This window comes from Fusarium venenatum (genome assembly GCF_020744135.1).
Source record: "Fusarium venenatum strain MPI-CAGE-CH-0201 chromosome Unknown EDB82scaffold_2, whole genome shotgun sequence".
NCBI classification, from domain to species: Eukaryota; Fungi; Ascomycota; class Sordariomycetes; order Hypocreales; family Nectriaceae; genus Fusarium; species Fusarium venenatum.
This window is the reverse complement of record NW_027072130.1, coordinates 4785252-4808647: the sequence shown is the minus strand read 5'-3', so window position 1 is coordinate 4808647 and position 23396 is coordinate 4785252. Positions and strand designations below refer to the sequence as shown.

Sequence of the window (23396 nt, the reverse complement as noted above, 5' to 3'; positions counted from 1 at the left end):
AGATGCTACGCGTTACGTATGGAGGGCCCGTACATTACCATAAAACTACGTCACTATGCAAATGTCACGATGTGTTTTAAATCTGGGGCTCCGGATGGGTCCTGATGTAATGGAGCCTCATTTTATGGGGATGCTGGGAAGAAACATCGACGATCAGATGGAGATTTCTCCAACCCGGATTTATTTGCGGGGAATAAGGTCGAGTCCAATCGATCGACCATGGGGGAGTTGAGAGTAGCGTCAGAACAATGTTGGGACAGAGATCAATTGACGGAAAGTCAGCGGTAGAGTAACAACAATCATCCCATCATGCCAGGCATTAATTTAAAACACCATCACGAAGAAGAAACAAGCCAAAAGGTGATCATAAAATAGTTCATTAATTAAAAGTAATTACCAAGGAAAAGCCGTTACTCCTTATTCCGTCCGAAAAGTACCGGATCCTGCATCTATACGCCGTGCTTTTCTAACACAATCTTCAATGCCAGGGAATCTTCTATATGCTACATATGCCATGTCTTTAAACAAAGGGAATACACATCTCACTCCAAATTTTAGTCGTCGCGGGACTTGCTGTAGGAGCCAGTACTGCCGAGACCGTTCAGGTCAACGTCGAGACCGCCGATGCGAGCGGGGCGCTGTTGGCTATGCTCAATTTGACGAGCGGGCATGCGCTCCTCCTGAGAGGCCTGAACAGGCGCGTCGGTCTTCTGCTCGAGACCCATGGAGGCGAGGAAGGCAATGCTGTCAGCCTTCTCTTGGGCCTTGCGGGCCTTGGACCATTGAAGCTCAGTAGCGGCAATGTCGATGACACGGGGGAGAGCCTGGAGAGCCTTGCTGGAGTCGAGGAATGAGAGGCGGGTACGGCGGGCAATGATGTCGGCGACTGTGCAGGCAGCCTCATTGCGGATGCCATGGGAAACCTCGGACTCAAGGTAGGGAAGACCAGAAACGAGACGGTTGTTGAGAGAGGGGTTGATGGAGAGGACAGTCCAGGCACGGTCACCATAGTTGTGAGCGAGGTGGTCGGCAACGTCAGCGTCGATGGGGTACATCTCCATCAGCTGAGAGGCCAAAGAGGTAGAGTATCCGTGGGCGCCGATAAGAGGAATGTTGCGGGTGCAGCAGATGCCAGTGGTGGTGAAACCGCTAGCGTTAGCACCGCTAATGTCGGGAAGAGAGATAGCCTGGGGCTTGAGATCGAACAGCTTGATGGCCTCGTTGACAGTGTCCTCGGCCATCTCACGGTATGTAGTCCACTTGCCACCAGCGCAGGTGAGGAGACCGGAGGGAGAAGTGGTGACGAGGTGGCTTCGGACGAGGGATTCGGTGTTCTTCGCGTTGGGGTTCTTGACAAGGGGTCGGATGCCTGTAAATGTTAGCATTGTGTGCAGTTCGATTGATTATAGTGTAACTTACCAGACCAGGCAGCCTGGACATCCTTGCGAGAGAGTGCAGACTCGGGAGTCAGAAGCTTGCTGACTTCACGGAGAATGAAGTCGACATCGTCCTGCTGAGCAACGGGTGCGCGCTCGACCTCGCAAGGGTTGTCGGTGGTACCGGCGAGGGTAAATCCCTGCCAGGGAAGGACGAAGATGACACGGCCATCAGAGGTAGCAGCGTCGAGAAGACCAATGCCGTTGGGGCAGATGTCCTTGGGAAGCATGATGTGCACACCTGAAGCAGGAGCGACAATAGGCTTACGAGAGGGGTCATCCATCTGGTGAATAGCATCGGTGAAGGGTCCGGTAGCGTTAACAACACCCTTGGCGCGGACCTTGAAGGACTCGGCGTTGGCAGAGTCGCCGTTCTTGGAAGCGAGGACATCGCGCACTTGAGCGCCGTTGATCTTGCCATTGGCATCCTTCTCGAGACCGGTAACCTCAACGTGGTTGAGAACGTTGGCACCGTATTGCGCAGCTGTCATGGCGAGAGCGACGTTCATGCGGGAGTCGTTGTGCTGACCATCATAGTAGACCAGAGCACCAACCATGTTCTCCTGGCGCAACTTGGGGAATGCCTCAAGGGCCTTGTTCTTACTCATGTAGTAGGAGCTCTCAAGACCCTGGGAGCCAGCGAGGAGATCGTAGGCCTTGGTGCCAGCCCAGAAGTAGGGCGCCTCCCACCACTTCTGGAGAGGCAGCAGAATGGGCAACGAGCTGGACAAATGGGGCGCAATGTTGAGGAACGTCTTGCGCTCGCGCAGAGCCTCCATGACGAGCTGCAACTGACCGTAGTCAAGGTTCCAGACAGCCTTTTCTAGGTATCGAACGCCACCGTGGACGAGCTTTGTGCTCTTGGAGCTTGTACCGGAGGAAAAGTCATCGCGCTCGACAAGGGCGACCTTGAGGCCACGGGTGATGGCATCGATAGCGATTCCTGTTCCTGTAGCACCACCGCCGATGATGAGTAGGTCGTACTCGGTATCTTTGTCGGGCTGGCCGCTGCGACGCAGCTCAGCGAGGGCTTCGGCGCGGGCTTTTGTTGCGCTGAATGTGGGAGGGACGATGCGTCCTGTTGTGTCGCGCTTGAGGGGGACGAGGGCCTTGTCAACGACGTGGGTTCTGTTACGGGTTGCATAGTAACCGCCTCCGACAGCGAGAGTTGTTGTGGCCGCAGCTGCAAGGAGCAGAGGGCGCTTCATCGACCGTAATCTTTGTTGCATCTTGCGTGTATGTGTGTGATTTGTGGTGTTTGGGGGTTGCTCTTGTGCGCTATGGCAGAGGTTTGGCGCACGCAGAAAAAAAGGTGGCGACCGTTGGGGGAGATTAGGGAGAAGTTGGAGAAAGCCTGGAGATGAAGTCTGGGGATAAAGATAAAGTCAAAGAAATGGCCAAAGGGTTTATAAGAGTGTATAGCAGACGACGATCATGGAGGATGATGAGAGTGTGTCCATAAATTAGCGGAGTTGGAAATGGGTCATTTACTTGAGTCTGATATCATGGACTGTAACAAGTTTTTGGCGGACAAGTTTGGGGGTTGATTGAGTGCTGCACGGTGAAGACGCACTGCGGAATTAGGCTATGCCGGTAGTGCAGAACACTGTCCTGGAGACTTTACCCTGCGAGTAAAAAAAGAAAAGCGTTCATCTGACCTGAGCTGACCCGCAGACAAACGTAAAAAGCTGTTCAATAAAAGTCTCTAATTGCACCGCATGGCTTGAATAGGAATCCCGGATGGTCCTGAGCCTCATTCAAGGTGCACGCCGCGTATGCAGTTCGGGGCAAGAATACCGAGCACGCTGACGTTGACATCGAGATTTTACCCCTGGGCTTATGCAGCTCGGGGTGCAAAGTCCGATGCTGAAGCCAATTCTGGACCAGATCTAGGCTAGTGGCTAACGGATCATCAATCATCCACTCCGGCGGGTCACTCCGATCCGGAGTTTGCTCCTGTGAGTTTAATCACCCGCCCCCACGTTCAAGAGGGGAAACCCCGACTTCGGGGGGCAGTAAGAAAGGGCAACAGATGGAGAGAGCCTAGTCAAAATACTATGATCTGATTTTGGGCTAAATGCTCGACAGACTGTCGCATCATTTTTTTACCCCCTAAGCCGAGCAGTCATTGTTTCTGTCTCTCCTCAACCGGAGACATCAACTTTGGGGAAACCGTGGAAAGGCTCACCAAATGTTCTGACCATTTAACTAAAAAGAGACTGAGGTCTCGCCATGCGGGAATTACCATAATATGGATTTTGTTCAAAAGAATTCCATTCCAGCCGTACATCGTCTTTGTGGCTTCAGAGGCACGGCTAATTTCCCACTAATCACTTGGTGAAGCTGATGGTCCCTCATCCTCACTGGTGGATTAAGTTGGGCAACACTTTGGAGTTGACAGTACTTACAACAACAACGCCATATCCCCCAAACACTTCATTGTACAGTCAAGTGTCTTCTCTCTCCATTAGAGAAAATTATCATGGGTCTCTATTGACTTTTCGAATTCGAAACAGACGAGATACCGTTAATGAGGGTGATGAAATTGCGACACACGTCGACGGTATAGGGTTGGTGGATTGAACTTAGTGAGTCTACCACCAGCACATCATACAACGCGAGCAACAGAACTTGACAACAACACCTACCTACATTGGGAAACAATTTAACTGGCTCAAAACATATCTAATAGTTGTATGGAAACAGACATCACGATAAACTTCCAACTCTACTACACTACTCATCGATCACGACCATGTCTCGGAACACTTTGGGTAACAGCATGAGCTTCTTCTCTACACTAGGCTATGTCTTATTATTACGTCATTTCGTGCCAACACCATGACGAACAAAAGAAATCCAGAACGACGCGACGTGGCTTCACGCTAAACGATTCATGCGAGCTTGTTAGGTTCGATGTGAGACGATCTCAACACATCAACGCGACACGATCTTCAAATAAACAACTCCCCGGAACACCTCATCTTCACCATGAAAGAACTCGGCCACCTTTAGTATACGAATGAGCCTATACCGGGGAGTTTGCGTTGTATGTGTTAGACCAGGTCGACCGACGAGGGCTCACGAGACGACCGAAACCCATGCCTGGTGTGTTGATAGGACTGGGTCCAGTGTAGATGAACACATCATACAGAAAGCCACCGAAAGCACAGCCAAGGAATGGAGCTACCATAGGAATCTGGAGAACGGTCAGTCAAAATATTCACCTTGCGATATACACTTGGACTCACCCAGAAATAGTATCCGCCAGCAGACCAGACTTCACTCCCGTATCCGAGCATGTACGAAACCAAACGAGGACCGAAATCACGAGCCAAGTTGATGGCATATCCTGTCTCCCAACCGAAGCAAGCACCGATACCGAAGATCAAGAAGAACAGACCCAATGGCATCAATGGACCGGCACCGATGTTGGCGCTGTCCGCCATGGCAAAGATGACGAACTGCAGAATCGTGCTGGCGATGAACTCGGAAAAGAACATGCCAGTGCGTGTCATGAATTCAGCAGGATACGTGCAGAATACTCCAGCCGTCGCGTTCTCGCCAATCACGGTACGGATACCAGGGCCACCTTCATAGGCGTCAATGGCAGACTTGTAGTTACCGTACACGACGGCTGCAGCAGCCATGGCACCCAGGACTTGGGCGACGGCATACACAGGGAACTTTCGCCAGGGATGACCTCTGAACAGACAATTGGCTAGAGTCACGGCTGGGTTCAAGTGACCGCCTGATTTACCTCCGACATACACTCCAAGCATGACACCGAGACTATGTTCATGTCAGTGACGAGCTTGGTTAACAAAGATAAGGAACAACTCACCCCCATCCCCATGAGATACTTTGATAATCACCCTTTGTTCCACGACTGAGAACAACCTGGGCAACGACACCGTCACCAAAGAGGAGAAGAATGAAAGTACCAAAGAATTCCGAAAAAGCATCCTGACAGTTCTCCCTGACCCTACTCCAAGCATACTGCTCAGGCGGGGGTGGGATTGTGGGCGCCTCACTGGGCGCCTCACTGTACTTTTCATGCTGGCTCATCTCGACCTTTGTTGGGATGGAAGACTTGTGGACTGAGGACTCAGAGATGGAGTCGTTGACGGTAGAGATGGGCATCCTTGGGAAAGAGGTGAGGTTGCAGAGGGAAGAAGAATGGGATGGGATGAAAAGTGTTGGCAACAGGATGCAAGAACGACAGGTTACAGTCAAGATTGGCGCTCGTCATCCACTTTGCTCGGCGTTGCTGGGGATCACGTTACAATTTATGGTCAGCGAAGTACAGGATGCATCCAAAGGTGGTGCTTTTGCCCCTCGTTCCCGTTACGGCCAAGGGCTTTCTCTGCGACTCTCGGTATTGGAAGACACCAACATATGTCGATTTACCGAAGCTGCGAGCGCCTGTCTTTGTCCCAAGTCTGGGCTTACGAGCACTGGACTAGGGGTTAGGTTATTCTGGGCACCCCAGGAGATTGGAAGAGGGGGAGGAGGAAAAGGTCAGCGAGTAGTTCCGATGGAATCGGACCATGGCAGGGCAACGGGCCAAGATGGCGTTCGGGACAAAACTCTGCTTGGACTCGATCATGTGCGGATGAGATTTTTGTCAACAATATGTCTCTCGGCGGCACACCACCGAAAAACAAATGACAACGTCCGCGATGGGATATCAAAATCCGAGATGCTTTGCTCTGATGAGGATGCTTACACCGAAAGGCTGGGAGTGAATAAGAGGGGCAGAACGGTCGAGACTGGTGCGGTTCTATTCTCCACACATCTATCTCATCTCGAGCAACCCCAGACTCTCAAACAAAAGTCAGGAAAGGATTTGCAATCTTCCCGGTCGACCGAGGTCGAGTTGGTTTGGTTGGTTGACTTGTCAGGAATAAGGTATGGTCAAAGTTATATGGCCCCGCAGTACGCGATGAGGTGACAAGCGGATCCGAATCAAGCTTCTGGAACATGGAGATTGTGCTTCCCCTAGTGCACTGCGGGGAAATGTAACATTTCACCAACCCCCTGTCCTCTTTCTTCTCCTACTCTACCAGCAGTACAGGTACATTGGATAAGTATATCACTCACTTATCTAGTCGTTCGCTCGTGGGATTCCCGATGGGCTGTGTGTGTCTTGTGACATGGACTGTAATTCGGTGTCCCCAAGCCGAGGCTTAGCTTACAGGCTAGAAGAGGAAAGTGATGTTGGTTATGTGTAACGAACAAGGGTCTATTTCGACAAGGGGGTGTAAGAGAAGGATTCATTCGAACTAATTTCGTGCATCTTTTCCGTCTGACAAGACTTGGGAACCCCGCAGCTGGGCAATCTCTTGGGGGAAGAGGGGAGACCGCGGGAATGGGAAACGGTTTCCCGAGATGCCTCTGAATTGGGAGGTTTGCACGAGATAGTCTTGGAACTCGGTGTTTGCTGGTAATTGGATACCGAAGCACGTACATACTTAAGGGCTACCAAGGGATTGCGCCTGTTCGAGATGCATTCCCACATTGAAACTTTATAAGGTGATCTTTTACACGCCCACATCAGTCAGACTCACTTGTCACTGTTACATTTTTTACCTTTGCCCCATCTAAAAGATCCTTTCTCCACAACCTTCTTCCTGTGATCTGCTACAGGACTGCCCTGCACTGCATAATGCCTCTCCTCAACGGAAAGACAAACACTGCCTTTATTGGTGCCATTGATCAGGGCACTACAAGCTCGCGCTTCCTGATCTTTGACACCAGTGGGGATGTTGTTGCCACGCATCAGCTTGAATTCAAGCAGTATTATCCTCATCCTGGGTAAGTTAGATTTACAATGAGGTGATCTTTTGAACAGTGATTAATATTTGGTATAGATGGCATGAGCATGATCCTGAGGAGCTTGTGAGCTCTGTTGAGCAGTGTATCGACGGCGCAGTTGAATCTTTTGAGAGCCAAGGGCACTCAAGAGAGCAGATCAAAGCCGTTGGTATCACAAATCAACGAGAGACAACTGTCGTCTGGGATAAGACGACTGGAAAGGCTCTGCACAACGCCATCGTCTGGACAGACACACGATCGAAAGATCTCGTGCGTCGTCTCAAGCGCCGTCTTGGCTCCAGCGAGCTGATCGGGCGATGTGGTATTCCTCTCTCCACGTACCCATCCGTCAGCAAACTGCTCTGGCTTCTTGACAATATTCCTGAAGTCAAAGATGCGTATGAGCGCGGTGTTTTGGCGTTTGGAACAGTCGACACTTGGTTGACGTACAAGCTCAACGGCGCGACTGAGCGTGACGTTTACGTTTCTGATCCGTCAAATGCCTCGCGAACCATGTTTATGAATCTTGAGACTCTCAAGTATGACGAGGACATTCTTGACTGGTTCCGTATTGATGATTCCAAGATTACGCTGCCAAGAATCGTGCGGTCTTCAGACAACAAGGCCTATGGATCACTGGCTGGTACGTCTCTCAAAGGAGTCAAGATCACCGGATGTCTGGGCGACCAGTCTGCAGCTCTTGTCGGACAGAAGGCCTTTACCCCCGGTCTCGCCAAGAACACGTACGGCACAGGTTGCTTCTTGCTCTACAATGTTGGCACCAAGCCCGTCATTTCGACGCACGGCCTGTTGACAACGGTAGCCTTTGATTTTGGTGAGGGCAACACCATGTACGCTCTGGAGGGCAGTATTGCAGTAGCAGGCTCCAGTGTTAAGTTCCTTGTGGACAACTTTGGCTTCATCGAGTCTTCAGCCAAGCTCAGCGCTCTGGCCGAGACGGTGGAGGACAATGGTGGGTGCACCTTTGTTACGGCCTTTAGTGGCCTGTTTGCGCCGTACTGGATTGACGATGCGCGAGGCACCATCTTTGGTATCACGGCGTACACGCAGCGTGGGCACATTGCGAGAGCGACTCTTGAGGCGACGTGTTTCCAAACAAAGGCCATTCTCGACTCGATGGAGAAGGACAGCGGACATGCTTTGACCGAGCTTGCTGTCGACGGTGGCATGTGTAACTCGGATCTGATCATGCAGGTACGTAAGACGTTACCAATGTCTTGTCCCCACACATTTGAGAAGGATTATTTTGCTAACCTATTTACAGACCCAGTCAGATCTTATTGGAATCCCGGTCAACCGACCCGGCATGCGTGAGACAACAGCACTGGGCGCGGCCATCGCAGCGGGGTTCGCCGTTGGTATCTGGAAGAGCTTTGATGACTTGAAGGAGGTCAACACCCAAGGTCGTACCATCTTCAAGCCGCAGATTGCCGAGGAGGAGGCGACCAAGCGGTTTGGTCGTTGGACCAAGGCCGTTGAGATGTCCAAGGGCTGGACCAACGAGTAGATACCCAGGAAAGTGGGCAGTTGATTGGTTTGTTTGCTTGTGTGTACTAGTACCTATTCCAATAGCTTAGCTTAATGTATGTTTGCATGGATTTTTATTCTGCTGCCTGATGAAACACCAGGATCTGTAGGGTTACTAAAGAAGAAATAAGCCGATGAATGGAAACTTGACTGCTTCTAGACATGCATTAGCCTTACTTTGATGATGGTGCCATCCGCGGCTCCGCAATGTTATTTCCGAGAGAGGGGTTCAAGACTGTAGAGTTCTGCAGGATGGAGTGAGGGGATTCGTTTGTGACCCTACCCATGCTGTTTTATTCAGTTGCGGTTGGTCCCGTCAGCTGATCCAAGCCACCCCAAGTCATCTTGGCTTCTGTCATGGATCTTGGTCATGGTCATGGATCAAGGATTGAAACGTTTCCTCTCTTTCTGCAAACTCCTGCAAGCTGCAAGCAAGCAAAGAGAGCACATAAACGCCGGGTGATCCGGAAAGGAGAATGCCTGTATGCCGAGAAGTCACATGTAGGTGTAACGGTAATGCAAGGTTGGCCATAGATAGAAGGTCTGTGATGGAGCTGTTGGGAGAAGTGGACATGGGGAAACAGTGTTTTAGCATTGGCATCTCGACTTGGCTTTTTTCTCCCATGACAGGGATTATTTGGTATGATCTCGGATGTTTAGTCTGATATAGTCAAATGAATGTTGTAAATGTAACAATAAGAATTTTGAGTTGACATGGTGTAGTCGTATTGTCAGTATTATTTTGCTGATTTTGCCCCTCATTTGTTCCCTTGTCATACCTTTCTAAGCAAATCATTTCCCCTTCTCCACCCACTCATTTTCTTTCCTACACTCCACATCAAAAAGGGTTCGGCTTTACTTTTATCACCCGCATCTGAACCACAACCACGCATCGTCTCCATTCAAGGTAATCGACTCCGCGCTTGGATGAAGGGAGATCAGCAAAAAAAGGACAGAGGGGGATTTGCAAGGGTCCAGTCTACTCATCCCAGAGCCCCAGTAGCTTATCTCCCCCAGACCCTCTTCTTTCCCACTGTCTGGGTTGATTGTGGAGAGTGAGAAGGACAAGATCGACCATGACGTCCATCAGCGGACCCTCCATGGCTGACGAAGAGGCCAATTCGACTTTGAGCAACGACGATGGTTCCAGTGGTGATGAGTCGAGGATGGCTGGTGCTGGACCTTCCAAGAAGCGAAGAAGGGAGAAACACCAAAAGATATCGTATGTTTCTTTTTTCCAATTCAATACATCATTAATGATCAATTTTCTAAATTTATTCGCCTTAGGTGTGAGATGTGCAAGACTCGCAAAGTGAAATGCGACCGCGCTGAACCCGCATGTTCATGGTGCGCTCGTCACAACAAAACCTGTGTATATCTCGAACGTCAAAGGCCTGGAGCTGGAAGAAATGGGTTTAGCATTGAACTGGAAGCCAAAGTCAACAGAATCGATGCCTTGCTTCAAGCTCTGGGGCGAAGAGTGGAAGACCATATCGTGCAAGACCACTCTCCGGTTGTGTCTCCAGGCGTATCTTCTGCCAACGCCAATGGTTACAATCCTTCACAGCTGGACAGCCGACTTACTCCAGCTACTCTCCCCAGACAATCATCCTTCTCTCAAGCCAAATCACCCGCCATATCAAGCCCGTGGCAGGTCACCAGCAACCAGAATACAACCCATCCATCTGTTCAGACGCCACAACAAGGGCCCAGTGCAGCAACACCAACTCAAACAAGCATACCGATACCAACACCTATAACACGAAATCCGTCAGTGCAATCATACACCATTGATCTGCCGCCGCACGACATCATCTATAGTCTGGTGGACCTATACTTTAAGCACTGCGGGACATGGTGTCCTATCCTCGAACGCAAAACCATCTTTGCCACCTTCTTCGGCTCAACATCAATGGAAGAGCCAGATCGGATCTTACTGTATGCCATCGTGGCCACGACGTTACGTTTCCTCAAAGATCCCAGGCTATCACCTGAGATGAGCGCATACTATCACTCTGTCGCCAAACATACAGTCCAGCTATACGCCATAGAGCACACCACAGTCCCTGCACTGAGAGCCCTCGTTATAATAACCTTGGATGAGCTGGGAACATCCAACGGGCCAAGAGGCTGGAATCTTCTGTCTCTGTTAGCTCAAAACGCCAGACAGCTTGGTTTGTGCGAGGAGAGCAGCGTCTTCTTGTCCGCAGAAGCCTCCGAGGTCACACATACAGCATCTTCTCATAGAGTCGCAGCTGGCAAACCTGAGTCTTGGATCGAAGATGAGGGACGAAGACGACTGTACTGGATGATCTATCTTCTCGACAGATATGCCACCATTGCCACACCCGCATTTGACTTTATTCTCAATGACACCAAAATCAATCGCTTTCTACCATGCTCTTACGACCTATTCTCAAAGAATGTGCCTGTAGAGACACGATCACTGAGTCCATGCAACAACAAACAATCACCCATAATGACCTATCTTGTCAACAAACCCGAGAATCTAGGCAGTTTTGCTTATCACTGCGAGATTCTCGTCATCCTCAGCAGAATACACGAGTTTCTCAAGACACCTGTCGATGTCACTTCACCGAGCGACATGGCAGAATGGCGCAACACATATCGCAACCTCGACCACACTCTAGACGGGTGGCTTCAAAGTTTGCCGAGTGAATACAGCAAGATCTCTGCGCTTTGTCACTCTGACCCCGCCAGTCGCGTGGCCAACTGGTTCATGCTTCACAGCGCCTATGTTACAGCCGCCGTACGTCTTCACTCCTCAGCAGCATATCCCACCGTCCGCTCTCACATATTTGTTCCCTCGCACTACGCCATGCAGAGATGTCTATCTGCCGTTCAGAGCTTGGGAGATATCACGCGTGATGTTCTTGAAGCAGACGGTTTGAACCTTCTTGGGCCTTCATTCGCGTTCTCGCTATGGGTCGCTGGAAGACTCCTGCTTGTCCATGCTGCTACAGTTGGATGTGCGGTGGATTCACAGATTGACTTCTTCATTGATACGCTGCGAGATGTCGGACAGCATTGGGAGGTTGCGAACAATTACTCCAAGATTCTTCAGCGTGTCGTACAGAGAGCCCGACAAGGTGACATGGGCTTCTCGGCGATGAGAAGGTAAGACTTGTGGTTCAATAACGATATTTCTCAACTAACAGTTACCAGGAGCGCCTACGACTTGGTCACTTTGACATCCACCGCACGACACTCAGGCTTGGAAGCAACGTCAACACAGACTACATCCCTGAGTGAGCTAGACAGCATCGACGTCTTTGAATTCTTCAATTATCCACGCACTTCATCATGTTCTAGCGCACAGTCGCAGCTGCAGCTGCAACCCATTCGTACTCCAGCTCTAGGGACGGAATCAAGCAGAGGTAACGGGGTGCCTGATCCTGAAGCTGACTGGTTGGCATTTGGATCGCCCTACACTTGATTGGAGGAGGGCAGTGTTATTGGTTGGTTGGTTCAGTTCAGTTAAGAGACTTGGAGAGCCTCACGGCAACGGTATTTGCATTCATACTTCCTGTAGTGGCGATTGGATTACATCATCTTTTGAATTTATTGGGAAGCTATGTGTATAGAAATCCTAAATGTAAAAGATACATGAGAGTACAAACCATCCATTGACATCCCTTGAGATCCGGAATTGAGAATCCCATCTAGATTACGATCTGCAGAACACGAGCCGATTTGCATACTTCGACTCTACAACGACCACCCTAACAAGATCTGTCATTGAGTTCAGCCCCCGCCGATCTCTCATGTGAACTTAATCGAAGTTCAACGGGCGCGTAGACCATTCCTTAAAGTTAAATGCGGCCCCAAACTCTGTCTCAGCTGTCAGGTGCTACTATGCTAGGGAGATTTACATTCCAACTTGTGATTGTTTATGGAGGCTGTTTCAGATCGACAAGACATGGTATTCATTCATCTATACATCATAACTATACTTTCATCGTAAGAGGTATCAAAAGCCATAACAAATTTTCAGTGTCGTTCCAGGCGTTAACATGAACATGAATCGTAAACAATAAACAAACATTCCTTTAGCTATCCCAGATAGCTCCGTAGGCTGGAACACCACGCGTTTCCAGTCCGTAAACAATTTTCTTGGTGATTTTCTCATTCGCAATAATGATGACAGCCTCAGCCTTGAATTGCTTGACCAAGTTGTAGCCCATCTTCACCAAGTCAGGTCTCCCAAGCTTCTTAGTATCGTGGATGACCGCGTTGGGGATGCTGTTGCTAATGGTCTCGCAAATTTCTTTACCGAATGTCTCTTCTGGGTTCTTGGTTGACCAGATGAGCTGCGTTGGGCAGGAAGGATTCTGGATGTGGCCCAAGACAGGACCGATTCCTGAGCCCGTCGCGATGAGAACGACGCGGTTAAACAGCGTTGCTATGCGCATGACACCACATGTAGGTACGCCACGTGTCCAAATGTACGATGGGCCATCCTGGATGGTGGCTTTTGTCCAGTCACCAGCGTTAGAAACGACGAGTGAATAGCCCTTTGATCTTCCGTTCACAGGCTCTGGGGCGGGAATGGTGGCGAAGGAGTGCCACTCCTTAAGAGGTTGGCGTGAGAGACGGGTAAAAGACCCGTTGACAGGGACAGTGTAGTCAAAATGAAGTCTGATAGCGTGGTCCGAGAGCTTCTCAGCTTCCACGGGGACTTTTCGAAGGAAGCACCACGAAGACGCAACGCTGGCTGTGGCTACCGCCAAGAGCCAAAAGGCAGGTGACTTAACACAGGACTCTCCCAAGGTTGTGCCAGCTGGTGTGCTGTCGTTGGCTGAGAGGACGACTTGGACCCAGAAGAGAGCGAGCATGGTCCAACCAGCGAATCGGTGGGTTCTCTCAAAGAGGTCATGGTATCGCTTGCGGACAGATGGCCAAGCCATACCAATCATGCCAACAAACATGACCGAGAGAATCCACGAAATGACTTGAGATGCGATGGAGAGGTTACCCCAGTTGGGGCAGTTTCCAAACGCACATGCAATATCTGCAATGTTGGTTGCCAAGAGCCATGCTCCTGCACTCGCAGCTGCACCAGAGTGAACACCGCCAAGATGATAGATCTTTGCACAGCGAGATCTAATAGCAAGAGGCCAGGACTTAGGTACGCTGCATGTGATGGTGTAGAGAGCGTTAATGACAAATTCTTGACGGACAAGAACGGCAGTGGCCAAGTTGATGGCGGTGATGATACCCATCCATTCTCGGTTGATGCTGGTCAGAAGAAGAGCGATAGCGGCGCCAATATTGAACAAGCCAACAAGTGAGAATAAGCGACGGTACACGATGAGAATTCTGTGGCGTACTCCTCGGGCGTGTTTGGGCAGGTCTTTCTCTGGAATAGCCTTCTCAAGATCATACTGGTGCTCGGGAATAAGAGTTGCATCAGAAGCATCTGAGAAAGAACTGAATTGCGTAGCACTTGAAGCGTTCGAATCCATGCGAGCGTGTGCCAATACAGCCGGTAGGGGAGTGCGGACTTGGCTGCTGACAGCCATTGACACAGACATCTTCAGAGCATGCTTGTCGACTTTACCGTTTGCGGTCATGGGTAAAGTCTCCAGTTGGTGGTAATGCGTCGGCATGGCGTAGTAAGGCTGGAGAGTCTTGAGGTGTGCCTCAACGACCGGAACGGGACAATGGCTGGGAGTGATAAAGGCATGGATCTCTTCGTTGATCAGAAGAGCGGTTGCTGATTGAACTGAAGGGCAGGACTTGATGCATGCAACAACGCCGTCGAGTTCAACACGGAAGCCCTTGACTTTGACTTGGTCGTCAATACGGCCAAGGATGTGAAGAGTGCCATCCGTGTTCCATTGACATAAATCTCCGGTGTTGTACATGTTTGATCTATAAATAGTCAGTATTGGCTGAGCTGTCAGAAAGTCGGGACTGAGCTGTACTTACCCGTCTTGGGCAAATGGGTCCAGGCGGAATCTCTCAGCTGTCTTATCGGGCAGATCGACATAGCCTCGCGCCACTCCCGCGCCACCAGCCCACACATTACCAACCTCGCCAACAGGAACAGGTTTTAAGAACTCATCCAAGATGTAGACGGTATTTCCTGGTGTAGGTTTACCAATGGATAGCGGTTGGCCTGTCTGGTGGAGGTGAGTCGTGTTGACGATGGTGGTTTCTGTAGGGCCATAGCAGTTGAAGTAGGACACATGAGAAGCCCAGAGGTCTGCAAGTCTTTTGGATGTCAGTTGGGTCTTTCCTTCTCGAATAGTCTCGACTTACTTTTGACAGCTTGGTTCACCTGCTGTGGCGACTGTTTTCAGTCTTGGAAAGTCCTCGGGGTTTTGTTTTGAGAGAATGCTTGGTGTGCAAATGAGAACATCCAACTTGAAGATTTATTAGTGTTGGACTTCAAGTAGAATTCAAAAGTCTTACCTCTTTTAGGGCTTTTGACCAATTTGATCCGCGAAGGATCAGAGTACCTCCATTAGATAGACAACCGAGTGTTTCCCAGGCAGCTTCACATGTTAGCTATGGCACTTGAGTCTGACTAAATAACAGTTCATGGCTTACCCATATCAAAGCTGACGTTCAACACTTGGCCAACACATGATCCTGGTCCAATGCCCAAGTTTCCTGGTGCCTGACATAGCAAGTTTGTGACGTTGCGGTGGCTGACATCTACTCCCTTCGGTGTGCCAGTTGTTCCTAACTAATTAGTATGGCATAAGTCAAAATATAAGTATGATTCGTCTTACCTGAGGTGTATATCACATAACAACCAGCTTCAGGCTGACCGAAGGGGATAAAGTCCGACTTGTCGTCGATCTCATGTGAGTCCTCAATCGTGACAATGTTGGAAACTCCTGTGTTTGATAGACGATGAGCTGTTGATTTTGAAGTCAAAACAACCTTTCCACCTGTCTGCTTCAACACGAAACGTAAAGTCTCATCTGCAACGACACCTCCGTCAAGAGGAACATATTGAGCACCACATGACAGGATAGAGATGATTCCGACAAGCATGCCAACACCACGCTTGACAACAAGAGGGACACGATCCCCTGGCAAAACACCAAGGCTTTGCAATCGTCGAGCCAAGCTGATGCTTTGTTGGGCAAGCTCGCCATAGCTTATCTCAACAGGCGGCTCGGCAGACAGATCTCGTGCCGCCTTTGCCGAAGGTTGTGTGGCGGCATGATGGAAGAAAGCTTCTGTGATAGTCGAGAAACTAGGCCTACTGCATGTACCTTGTGTAAAAGACACGGGCACAGCAGTCCCTTGAGGTACTGCAAGCACGGGAGAGGGCATACCAGGCAAGCTGGGCGTGTGAAAGAGGATGGAAATGACGATCGTCGTACAAGAGGTTTCAAACAGAAACTCAAAATACTTAGATAATAAGAGGGAAGTGTGCTTGGGTAGTGGTGCTTTGATGATTTGAAATTAAAGGAGTGCATAAGAACTCTCTCCACCAAACAAGCAAGTGTGTTCTTAAATAAACAAATGCTTTTCCCTTCTCCGCTTTCTGCAACCTCTTTCTTTTTCTTGTCTGTTCCCTGTCGTCAACCTATCCATAGCCTAACCCAGCCTTCCTCGTCATTGCTTGGCAGGATTATTCCAAGCTACTGTACCCAACAAGTTGCAAATAGTGAAATGTCCAGGCAACCCGGCCAGTCAGGTGCGTAGTAAGAGCTGCACTTTTGGGGGGGGCGGTCTTCACTCAGGCCGCGCCCTCCTCCGAGGTGCGTCTTTTTTTCCTCTTCCTGTGTCAAACGTGTCCAGATATGGCTCCGCATAGTCCTGTTTGCTGGTTTCCTTGAAACTGGCTTATCAATTGGGGTAAAGGAAGACCTCCGGCTAAAGCCATAACCAGTTTGGGAACGGGAAACCGCTTTGAATCTTGCAAGGATTAGGCACGAGCACATGACAATACGGGACGGGACGACTTGAATGGGTGAGGGCATGTTTGCTTGCGAAAATGCAGTTGGTAGATTTATTGAATGCTTCCTCTCACCGTCGGATCTAGGAAACGAAGTTTTGGTATAGTCTGTGGATCTAATCCCTGTCAGTTCGATTGTTAGTGTTAATTAGACCCGCATCTAGTGAGGGATCTGCGGGAGATAGTCTGATTTAACTCGGTTCCGCGGATGCGGTTACTGCCAGGGTTGCCACGACATCTCCAGCATGCGGGAGCTGCAGGATCTGACTCCGGCATCTGTCGACATGTTACATGTATGATGACGAGTTCGGTGACATTCTGCTGAAGATGGGATGAGACAATGTGTTCATAACTCTTGGATTATTGTCGCTTGGCTCGTCCGCCATATGTCTAGAGTTACCTTTCAGAGAGAATACCTCGGCTTCTCTTAGGTTATTTCGGAACTCCACAAGTGGCAGACCGAAATCTATGAATCTATCTAGCCTCAACAAAGATCATCGGTTTTCATCAAACTACAGTAGACTAGCCACGCGAACGGCTCGACACTTGGACCAAGCCAGCGGAATTGACGGACTCAAAGATCGACAACAGATTCAGCAGCGATGTACAACCAAGTCTTCCAAACATAGAAAAAGATCCCCAACCACCACCTTTCGAAATGCCGCACTGGAGAAAAAAATTTATTAGTTTGTTTGCAATACACAGTAATCAGAAATGTCGAGAGAAAGTCTTCACCTGAGTGCATGTTGGGAGGGAACCTGCATGTACGTACTCTAGGGTCAGACAAACACAAGCCGTGTCTCAGTTGAATCAAAGACACTATCCACTTTCGATTGACTGATCGACGCGACTAAGTTCACGCGTTCTTTGACGTGCTTACCCGAGGTGAAGTACCTGGTTGTCCTGTATTTTACCCAACGCGTTCCGTAGACAAGAGAACAGCAAGTCAACCAAAGACATCACATCATCCACTGAGTCAATCTTGCCGAGTGCAGCCTTCTTTCAGCCCGTGATTCTTTGTATACACACTCCAAGTCAACAGACAATGGACCATCAGCTTATCCTCCCTTCCGCTCCCGCAGACGGTGTACGCGTCCTGGCGTTAAACAGACCCTCCAAGCGCAACGCCCTCTCGCAGGAACTCATAACCGTCTTTCTGGAACAGCTGAAGGCAGCATCCAGGGACGATGGCGTGCGAGTCATTGTCATCACTGGCAGCTCGACTTTCTTTTGCGGTATGAACTCACTCCACTTTATTACCCATTCCCAATTCCCACAAGGGCAGGGGTACATCGAACAACCCCGGCACTTGACCAGGACAGCTGACAAGACCTAACCAACAGCCGGAGCTGATATCGGGGAGATCTCACGCCTCGATGCGGAAGGCGCGCGGGACTGCCGCTACTTGTCGGAGCTTTGTACGGGGATGCAAGCCGTGCGCAAGCCTTTGATAGCGGCTGTTGAGGGAATGGCGGTGAGTTGACAGTTCCACTAACTATAGTCAAATTCACAGAAGTCAGGAACTCTGGAGTATACAGTAGTACAGTACAAAGCTAATGTTTGTGGGATTGACAGCTCGGTGGGGGTTTTGAGCTTGCTCTCATGGTAAAGATTTTCCCTGCCTCGCTCCGGAACCCGAAGCTGATAAACAAACGCTTTTAGTGCGACCTGATTTTTGCAGCGCATGACAGTCGATTCGGTCTCCCAGAGGTCACAATTGGTCTTATCCCTGGTGCTGGCGGTACACAGCGGCTGACCAGTGCCGTGGGAAAGTTCAAGGTGTGTGCTAATGATATCCAATCTTTCTCCATCTCCCCTCCTCCCTTGTACAACTGAGTTTTGATGAGTTGGCATTTGACGCGTGTGAGTGATAGGCTATGCAGATGATCCTTCTCGGTCGTCCCATCCAAGCAGAAGAGGCTCAGTCTGCAGGTCTAGTTGCGCAGCTCTACGAAAGCGGCAGCGTCTTGAACAACGTGGTGAAGGACACGGCATCGACGCTTGCGGCGCTTAGCCCCATGGCTTTGGGCTTGGCTAAAGAAGCAATTTGTAAATGTAAGTGGCTTAACACTTGTTTCTATAAGTAGGTGTGAATATCGTGTTGACATACTATTTATCGTAGCGGATGATTTGGGTGCTGATCACGAGTTTGAGAGAAGTTTGTATTACTTTGCTTTTGGGACCAAGGATAAAGAAGAGGGTGTCAAAGCCTTCTTGGAAAAGAGGAAACCTGAGTGGAGGTCCAAATAAGTTGATCTACTGTTAATCTAAACTCTCACGTAAGGTCGGTTGAGAGGATGATCATTGTATGCATGATGCGTGCATGCTGGTTTGACACCAGAAGTCTATATCTTACGCTGGTGGGTGCTATTGGTTTTTTCAATATGCCAATGTTACTTCGTTCCTTCGGTTAGCTCGTCCCGTGTTGCCAAGGTATAACATTGGTTGACTTCCGCCGATCATGAGCAGCCTTATTTTCTTCACCGTGGACCGTGCGATGATCCTTTTTCTTGGCTATCGTTTTCGATCATTTGCGTTGCATCTAATGATTCACTTTGTGTTCATACAAGCCGTGACAATCGTCAATGTCACCAGCTGTCGCAAATGTTAGGTTACACTTGTCGATCATTCGCCAAGGCATTCCTTTTCGCCAGTAAACAAACTCCAAACCTCCTACAGTGGGTGTTTAGATCCTTTCCGGGATGTAACGGCATACCACGATGCTATAGGGTTGGTGTCGATCTAGTTGCGAAGGGTTCTCCCATCTGACGATGCCAATTGCGTTTGGCACTGGATAGCGTAACGTCTGCGACGAGGCATATCCGATCAATCAGATCACCGGCGGCACGGCTTTCCATGATCGACCTACGATTCAACCTCGCCCTATACCTTAGCTTCAGGGCAGGAACTTGTGACTCGAACTCACCTACTATTTTCGTCTCTTATCTTTCTGCAGCCAGCTTCTCTGTTAGATTGATGCCATTCGTGTGAACATCTCATGAAAGCCCATAGACCACCGACATCTGTTCCCAGGGTCAAAGCGATCTCTGGACTTACTTGATGGATTTTACCGTCAGGCATGGATGTCGATGTACTTGTTGCAAAGCCCATCGTATGATTTATCCTCGGCACTAGAGCCGTCACCCTGTGCGTCTGTCAAAGCGTAAACGCCATCCCGAGTCACTAGCAGCCGCGGGCCGTCTTAGCCGCCATTATCTAACGAACCTCTGGCTAGAGCTTGGCAGGGACTGTGCTGTTTTCACCTGAATCGTAGCTTGGTGATGAGTCGGCTTTGAGAGTTAAAGTTTGTTGCTCAAGTCAGGCCACATCTCGCAATGTTGCATTTGTTTGGTGCGGGTGACACTGAGGCGCCTGTGAAATTAAATTCTTTCATATACTTCATGAGCCCAGTATGCTAATAATTCAAGTATGTACACATAAAATTGGTCATGGGCTAGATTGGATTTGAGCATCTCATCCAACATAGCAAACATAAGTCGTTTTTCAAATAGCTTTTTACCTTCCAAACTGCTCCGCAAGAGAGTTCATGAAAGTAGTACCAGCCAATCGGAAGGTATCAGGCTCAACGCTGGAACCGTTGGGGTTGAAGTAGAAGTTCTGTCCGTAGCCACCGCCGCTCTTGAACACAGGCCACTCGGGAATTCCAGCAACTATTAAAACATCAGTACAATATCACACAATCACGTCCATTCGACCAACTTACGGCCGTGCTCGTTAGGGTTTCCTTCAGTGATGAAGCTGATCCACATTCGAGTAACAAGCTGGGCAAGGTCGAGAACCTCCTTGGAAGCATTGTGGAATGGACCAAGGTTCTTGCCATAACCCATACCGAGCTTGTTGAAGAAGACGTAGGCGACCTCGACAAAGTGAGGAGTTCCGATTTGAGGAGCTTCAAACGAGTTAGTACATCTCGTCAACAGAATTGGATACAGTAGACTTACGCATGTTTGTGTTAGGAGACTCGAACAAGTAAGTGTAAGCAGGCACACCATACTTAGACCAAGCATCGGACCTTCTGCGTCTCCAGCTAACAAAGAGATTGTCACCCTGGAAAGCTGCCATGCGCTTGAACTGAGCCTTGACAGAGTCATTAGCCTTTCGGCGGTAACCAGAAGGGACACCAAGCGCGTCGATGTTGGGATACAGAGCCATCAATGTCTCGGTAGTGTTGGCATCGACGCCATTCGACATGATAGCAGCAGCAAACTGCTCATCGTTGTCGACACCGGGGCCGGCGAAGAAGCTGCCCTCGTCGGCATTGGTGCCGGTTATGAGGGGAACCTTGACGAACTTGCCGTTCTCGAGGAGTGTAGAGGGATAATCAGGGATAAAGTCATTGTCGACAACAGGGTAGAAGTTTCCGGGAACCTTGGTGCTGGTAGCGTTGAGCTTCTCGAAAGACACCTCACGGAGACAAGCAAGCTTGTCAGAAGCGTCGCCACAGCCAGCAGCTTCAGCAATGATGTTGTAGCGTCGCTCAGGTTGAGTGAGGTTTTTCATGTCAGTTCCATCAGCACCGGACTGAGCAATGATACCTCGGAAGAGTTTGTCGTCTCTGCCTCCGTAAGCAGTAGCGTGATAACCGACGTTACCACCACCAGCACTCTCACCAAAGATGGTGACCTTTGAGGTATCACCACCGAAAGCGCCAATGTTCTCCTGGACCCATTCAAGAGCGAGACGCTGATCCTTCAAACCGAGGTTGGCGATGCCGGCGTCCATGACGTCCTTGCTGGCCAAGAAACCCCAGAAAGCAAGTCGGTCTATCTTATGTCAGTGGTGAATTGAGGGTTGCGCTGATTTGACTTACAAGCGACGGAGACAGCAACGAAAGGCTTGCCAGCTTTGACAGCTTCCTCGACCATGAAGGTCATGTTGTAGGCACCGTTGGCAGCAAAGTCCATGGTCCAACCTCCACCGTGGATGAAAACACCAACAGGAAGCTTCTCATCGCTGCTACTGCCCGCAGGTCGGACAACGTTCAGGGTGAGACAGTCCTCGCTGAAGGTAGCAGGACCCTGGTCGGCGGTGTTCTGGCCAAAGTCAGTATTCACTATTCTTTTACAAAAACTCAAAGGTAGTTACTCACTCCGTATCCAACACAAGAGTCGCCATACTTCTTCACCTCAAGGGTGTCAAATGTCTCGTTCAGACTCTGAGGGTTCTGGAAACGAAGTTGGCCGACAGGAGGCTGAGCAAAAGGGATACCCAAGAACAGATCCTGATTGTATCCAGGTTCATATCTTCCTTCGAGAGTACCATTCTTGATCGTGACGGTAGGTGCTTGTTGCGAAACAACACCGTCGGCCAGAAGGGCAGCCGCAGTGACAAGGCTTAGAAGAGAAGGCATCGTGAGGAGATGTTACAACACGCGACTTGTTTCTCAACTACTCTCAGTCCATCATATAGGTGCGGATCATGATCATTTAAGCTGTTTATGCTCTATAGCCCCGTACATAGAGTCCGCAATGGTCTGGGGGGTTCCAAAGCTAGTGCCCGACTTGAGTGACATTGAGCGGAGAAACGCTCAACGTCATGCAAAGTGTTTCTTTACTTATTCAGTAACATGTTGTTTCTGGTACAGACAGCATAATTTCGCCCCAGAGTCAGTGCTTTCATGACACAACATCGGTCCTCAAATTGCCTAATTGGTCTCTGTTTCCGAATCGTGCTTCAGTTGCCGAGATTAACTGCCGCCCTCTAGACCCAAGTCACAGCCAAAATGGGAGAGAAAAGCCCATGGGGAAATAAATACACCACTAAGATGCGGGGGATATCTACGCTTAATCGGAATAACATCGGTTCACTGGTCTCGTTATTGGCATTTAGACCACCTGATGCTGGGACGATGAAACCCGATGGCCCGGGTTTTCAGAATATGGAGTGCATTAGCTTCATTAAACGGGCCGTTTAAAAGGGAATTGGGATCATCACAACTTGGCAATGCAATCGAGAAAAAACATCTTAACCACATTCCACTTTGAGTTGCTGTGATGTGGTTTGCCGATGCGACCTCGTCATGGTTCAGGGATAAGAGTTGGCCGAGTCTGAAGCATGACGCCATGAATTTTTATCGATAAAAGCCAAATTTCACATCCATAATGATGCCTACAAATCAAATAAATTACAAATAGTCATGATTCAGGTGGCTACTTATTCTTCTCAATGTTCTGACAAAGAGAAACTCTATTCGCGTGATGAGAATACAGCACTTTTCTTGAGCTGGCCATTAGCCCTCTCCTCTACCAAGGTAACCCCAACTCCCCACTTGGACACCTCAAATGACTTGTTTCTTTTCATCGACCGTAACATCACAAAAAGGTCCCATCTCCTCATTATCCCCGCAAATGTTCGATTCTGGGGTAGCTCTGGTGGGCTGGGGTTGTAATCGGACAGACTCATGGCATGGTCCGTCTCGTGATTGAGCGCCTTGCAGCTCCACGTAGTGGATGGATCACCTCCGAGGTCATTAATTGTTCTCTTTTATACGGATTTCCCATCTCAAAACTGCGCCGATTCGCCGTGTCACATGTTATTGTTGCGAGTCGTCACGACGTGAATGGAAAACATCGTATTCAGCAGATTTACCCCATTCTTGATATACGCATCAAGGGATCTTGAACGTAGGACAG

The 23396-nt window shown here is 49.5% G+C and overlaps 7 protein-coding genes across 7 annotated transcripts; 3 read left to right on the top strand and 4 right to left on the bottom strand.

The window, feature by feature from the left end:
• Positions 1-361: 361 nt before the first annotated feature.
• Positions 362-3094, bottom strand: EDB82DRAFT_498725 (FAD dependent oxidoreductase-domain-containing protein). Its single transcript, XM_025734688.2, has 2 exons — positions 1420-3094; positions 362-1369 (listed from the first exon to the last, which is right to left on the bottom strand). Exons 1-2 carry the CDS (start codon positions 2663-2665, stop codon positions 555-557), a joined length of 2061 nt encoding a protein of 686 aa, XP_025585469.1. The 5' UTR covers positions 2666-3094; the 3' UTR covers positions 362-554.
• Positions 3095-4464: 1370 nt separating this feature from the next.
• On the bottom strand, positions 4465-5579 carry EDB82DRAFT_430446 (aquaporin-like protein; the record flags this gene model as incomplete). The annotated part of the gene is made up of 3 exons (XM_025734686.1): positions 4465-4635; positions 4688-5228; positions 5281-5579. 3 exons carry the CDS (start codon positions 5577-5579, stop codon positions 4465-4467), a joined length of 1011 nt encoding a protein of 336 aa, XP_025585468.1.
• A 1342-nt stretch (positions 5580-6921) lies between these two features.
• EDB82DRAFT_498723 (uncharacterized protein) lies at positions 6922-8958 on the top strand. The gene is made up of 3 exons (XM_025734685.2): positions 6922-7253; positions 7310-8468; positions 8539-8958. Exons 1-3 carry the CDS (start codon positions 7105-7107, stop codon positions 8779-8781), a joined length of 1551 nt encoding a protein of 516 aa, XP_025585467.2. The 5' UTR covers positions 6922-7104; the 3' UTR covers positions 8782-8958.
• A 694-nt stretch (positions 8959-9652) lies between these two features.
• Positions 9653-12519, top strand: EDB82DRAFT_168957 (fungal-specific transcription factor domain-containing protein). Its single transcript, XM_065607110.1, has 3 exons — positions 9653-10023; positions 10089-11939; positions 11991-12519. The coding sequence occupies exons 1-3, from the start codon at positions 9878-9880 to the stop codon at positions 12256-12258; spliced, it is 2265 nt and encodes a 754-aa protein (XP_065464791.1). The 5' UTR covers positions 9653-9877; the 3' UTR covers positions 12259-12519.
• On the bottom strand, positions 12484-16115 carry EDB82DRAFT_461000 (uncharacterized protein; the record flags this gene model as incomplete). The annotated part of the gene is made up of 6 exons (XM_025734683.2): positions 12484-14696; positions 14754-15038; positions 15087-15190; positions 15240-15322; positions 15378-15512; positions 15563-16115. 6 exons carry the CDS (start codon positions 16113-16115, stop codon positions 12872-12874), a joined length of 2985 nt encoding a protein of 994 aa, XP_025585465.2. The 3' UTR covers positions 12484-12871.
• A 1673-nt stretch (positions 16116-17788) lies between these two features.
• On the top strand, positions 17789-18993 carry EDB82DRAFT_430213 (ClpP/crotonase-like domain-containing protein; the record flags this gene model as incomplete). Its single annotated transcript, XM_025734682.1, has 6 exons — positions 17789-17978; positions 18087-18217; positions 18319-18348; positions 18406-18522; positions 18618-18798; positions 18866-18993. The coding sequence occupies 6 exons, from the start codon at positions 17789-17791 to the stop codon at positions 18991-18993; spliced, it is 777 nt and encodes a 258-aa protein (XP_025585464.1).
• Positions 18994-20056: 1063 nt separating this feature from the next.
• Positions 20057-22507, bottom strand: EDB82DRAFT_168613 (Alpha/Beta hydrolase protein). The gene is made up of 5 exons (XM_025734681.2): positions 21854-22507; positions 21575-21797; positions 20706-21527; positions 20468-20653; positions 20057-20414 (listed from the first exon to the last, which is right to left on the bottom strand). The coding sequence occupies exons 1-5, from the start codon at positions 22112-22114 to the stop codon at positions 20260-20262; spliced, it is 1647 nt and encodes a 548-aa protein (XP_025585463.1). The 5' UTR covers positions 22115-22507; the 3' UTR covers positions 20057-20259.
• Between the last annotated feature and the right edge of the window lie 889 nt (positions 22508-23396).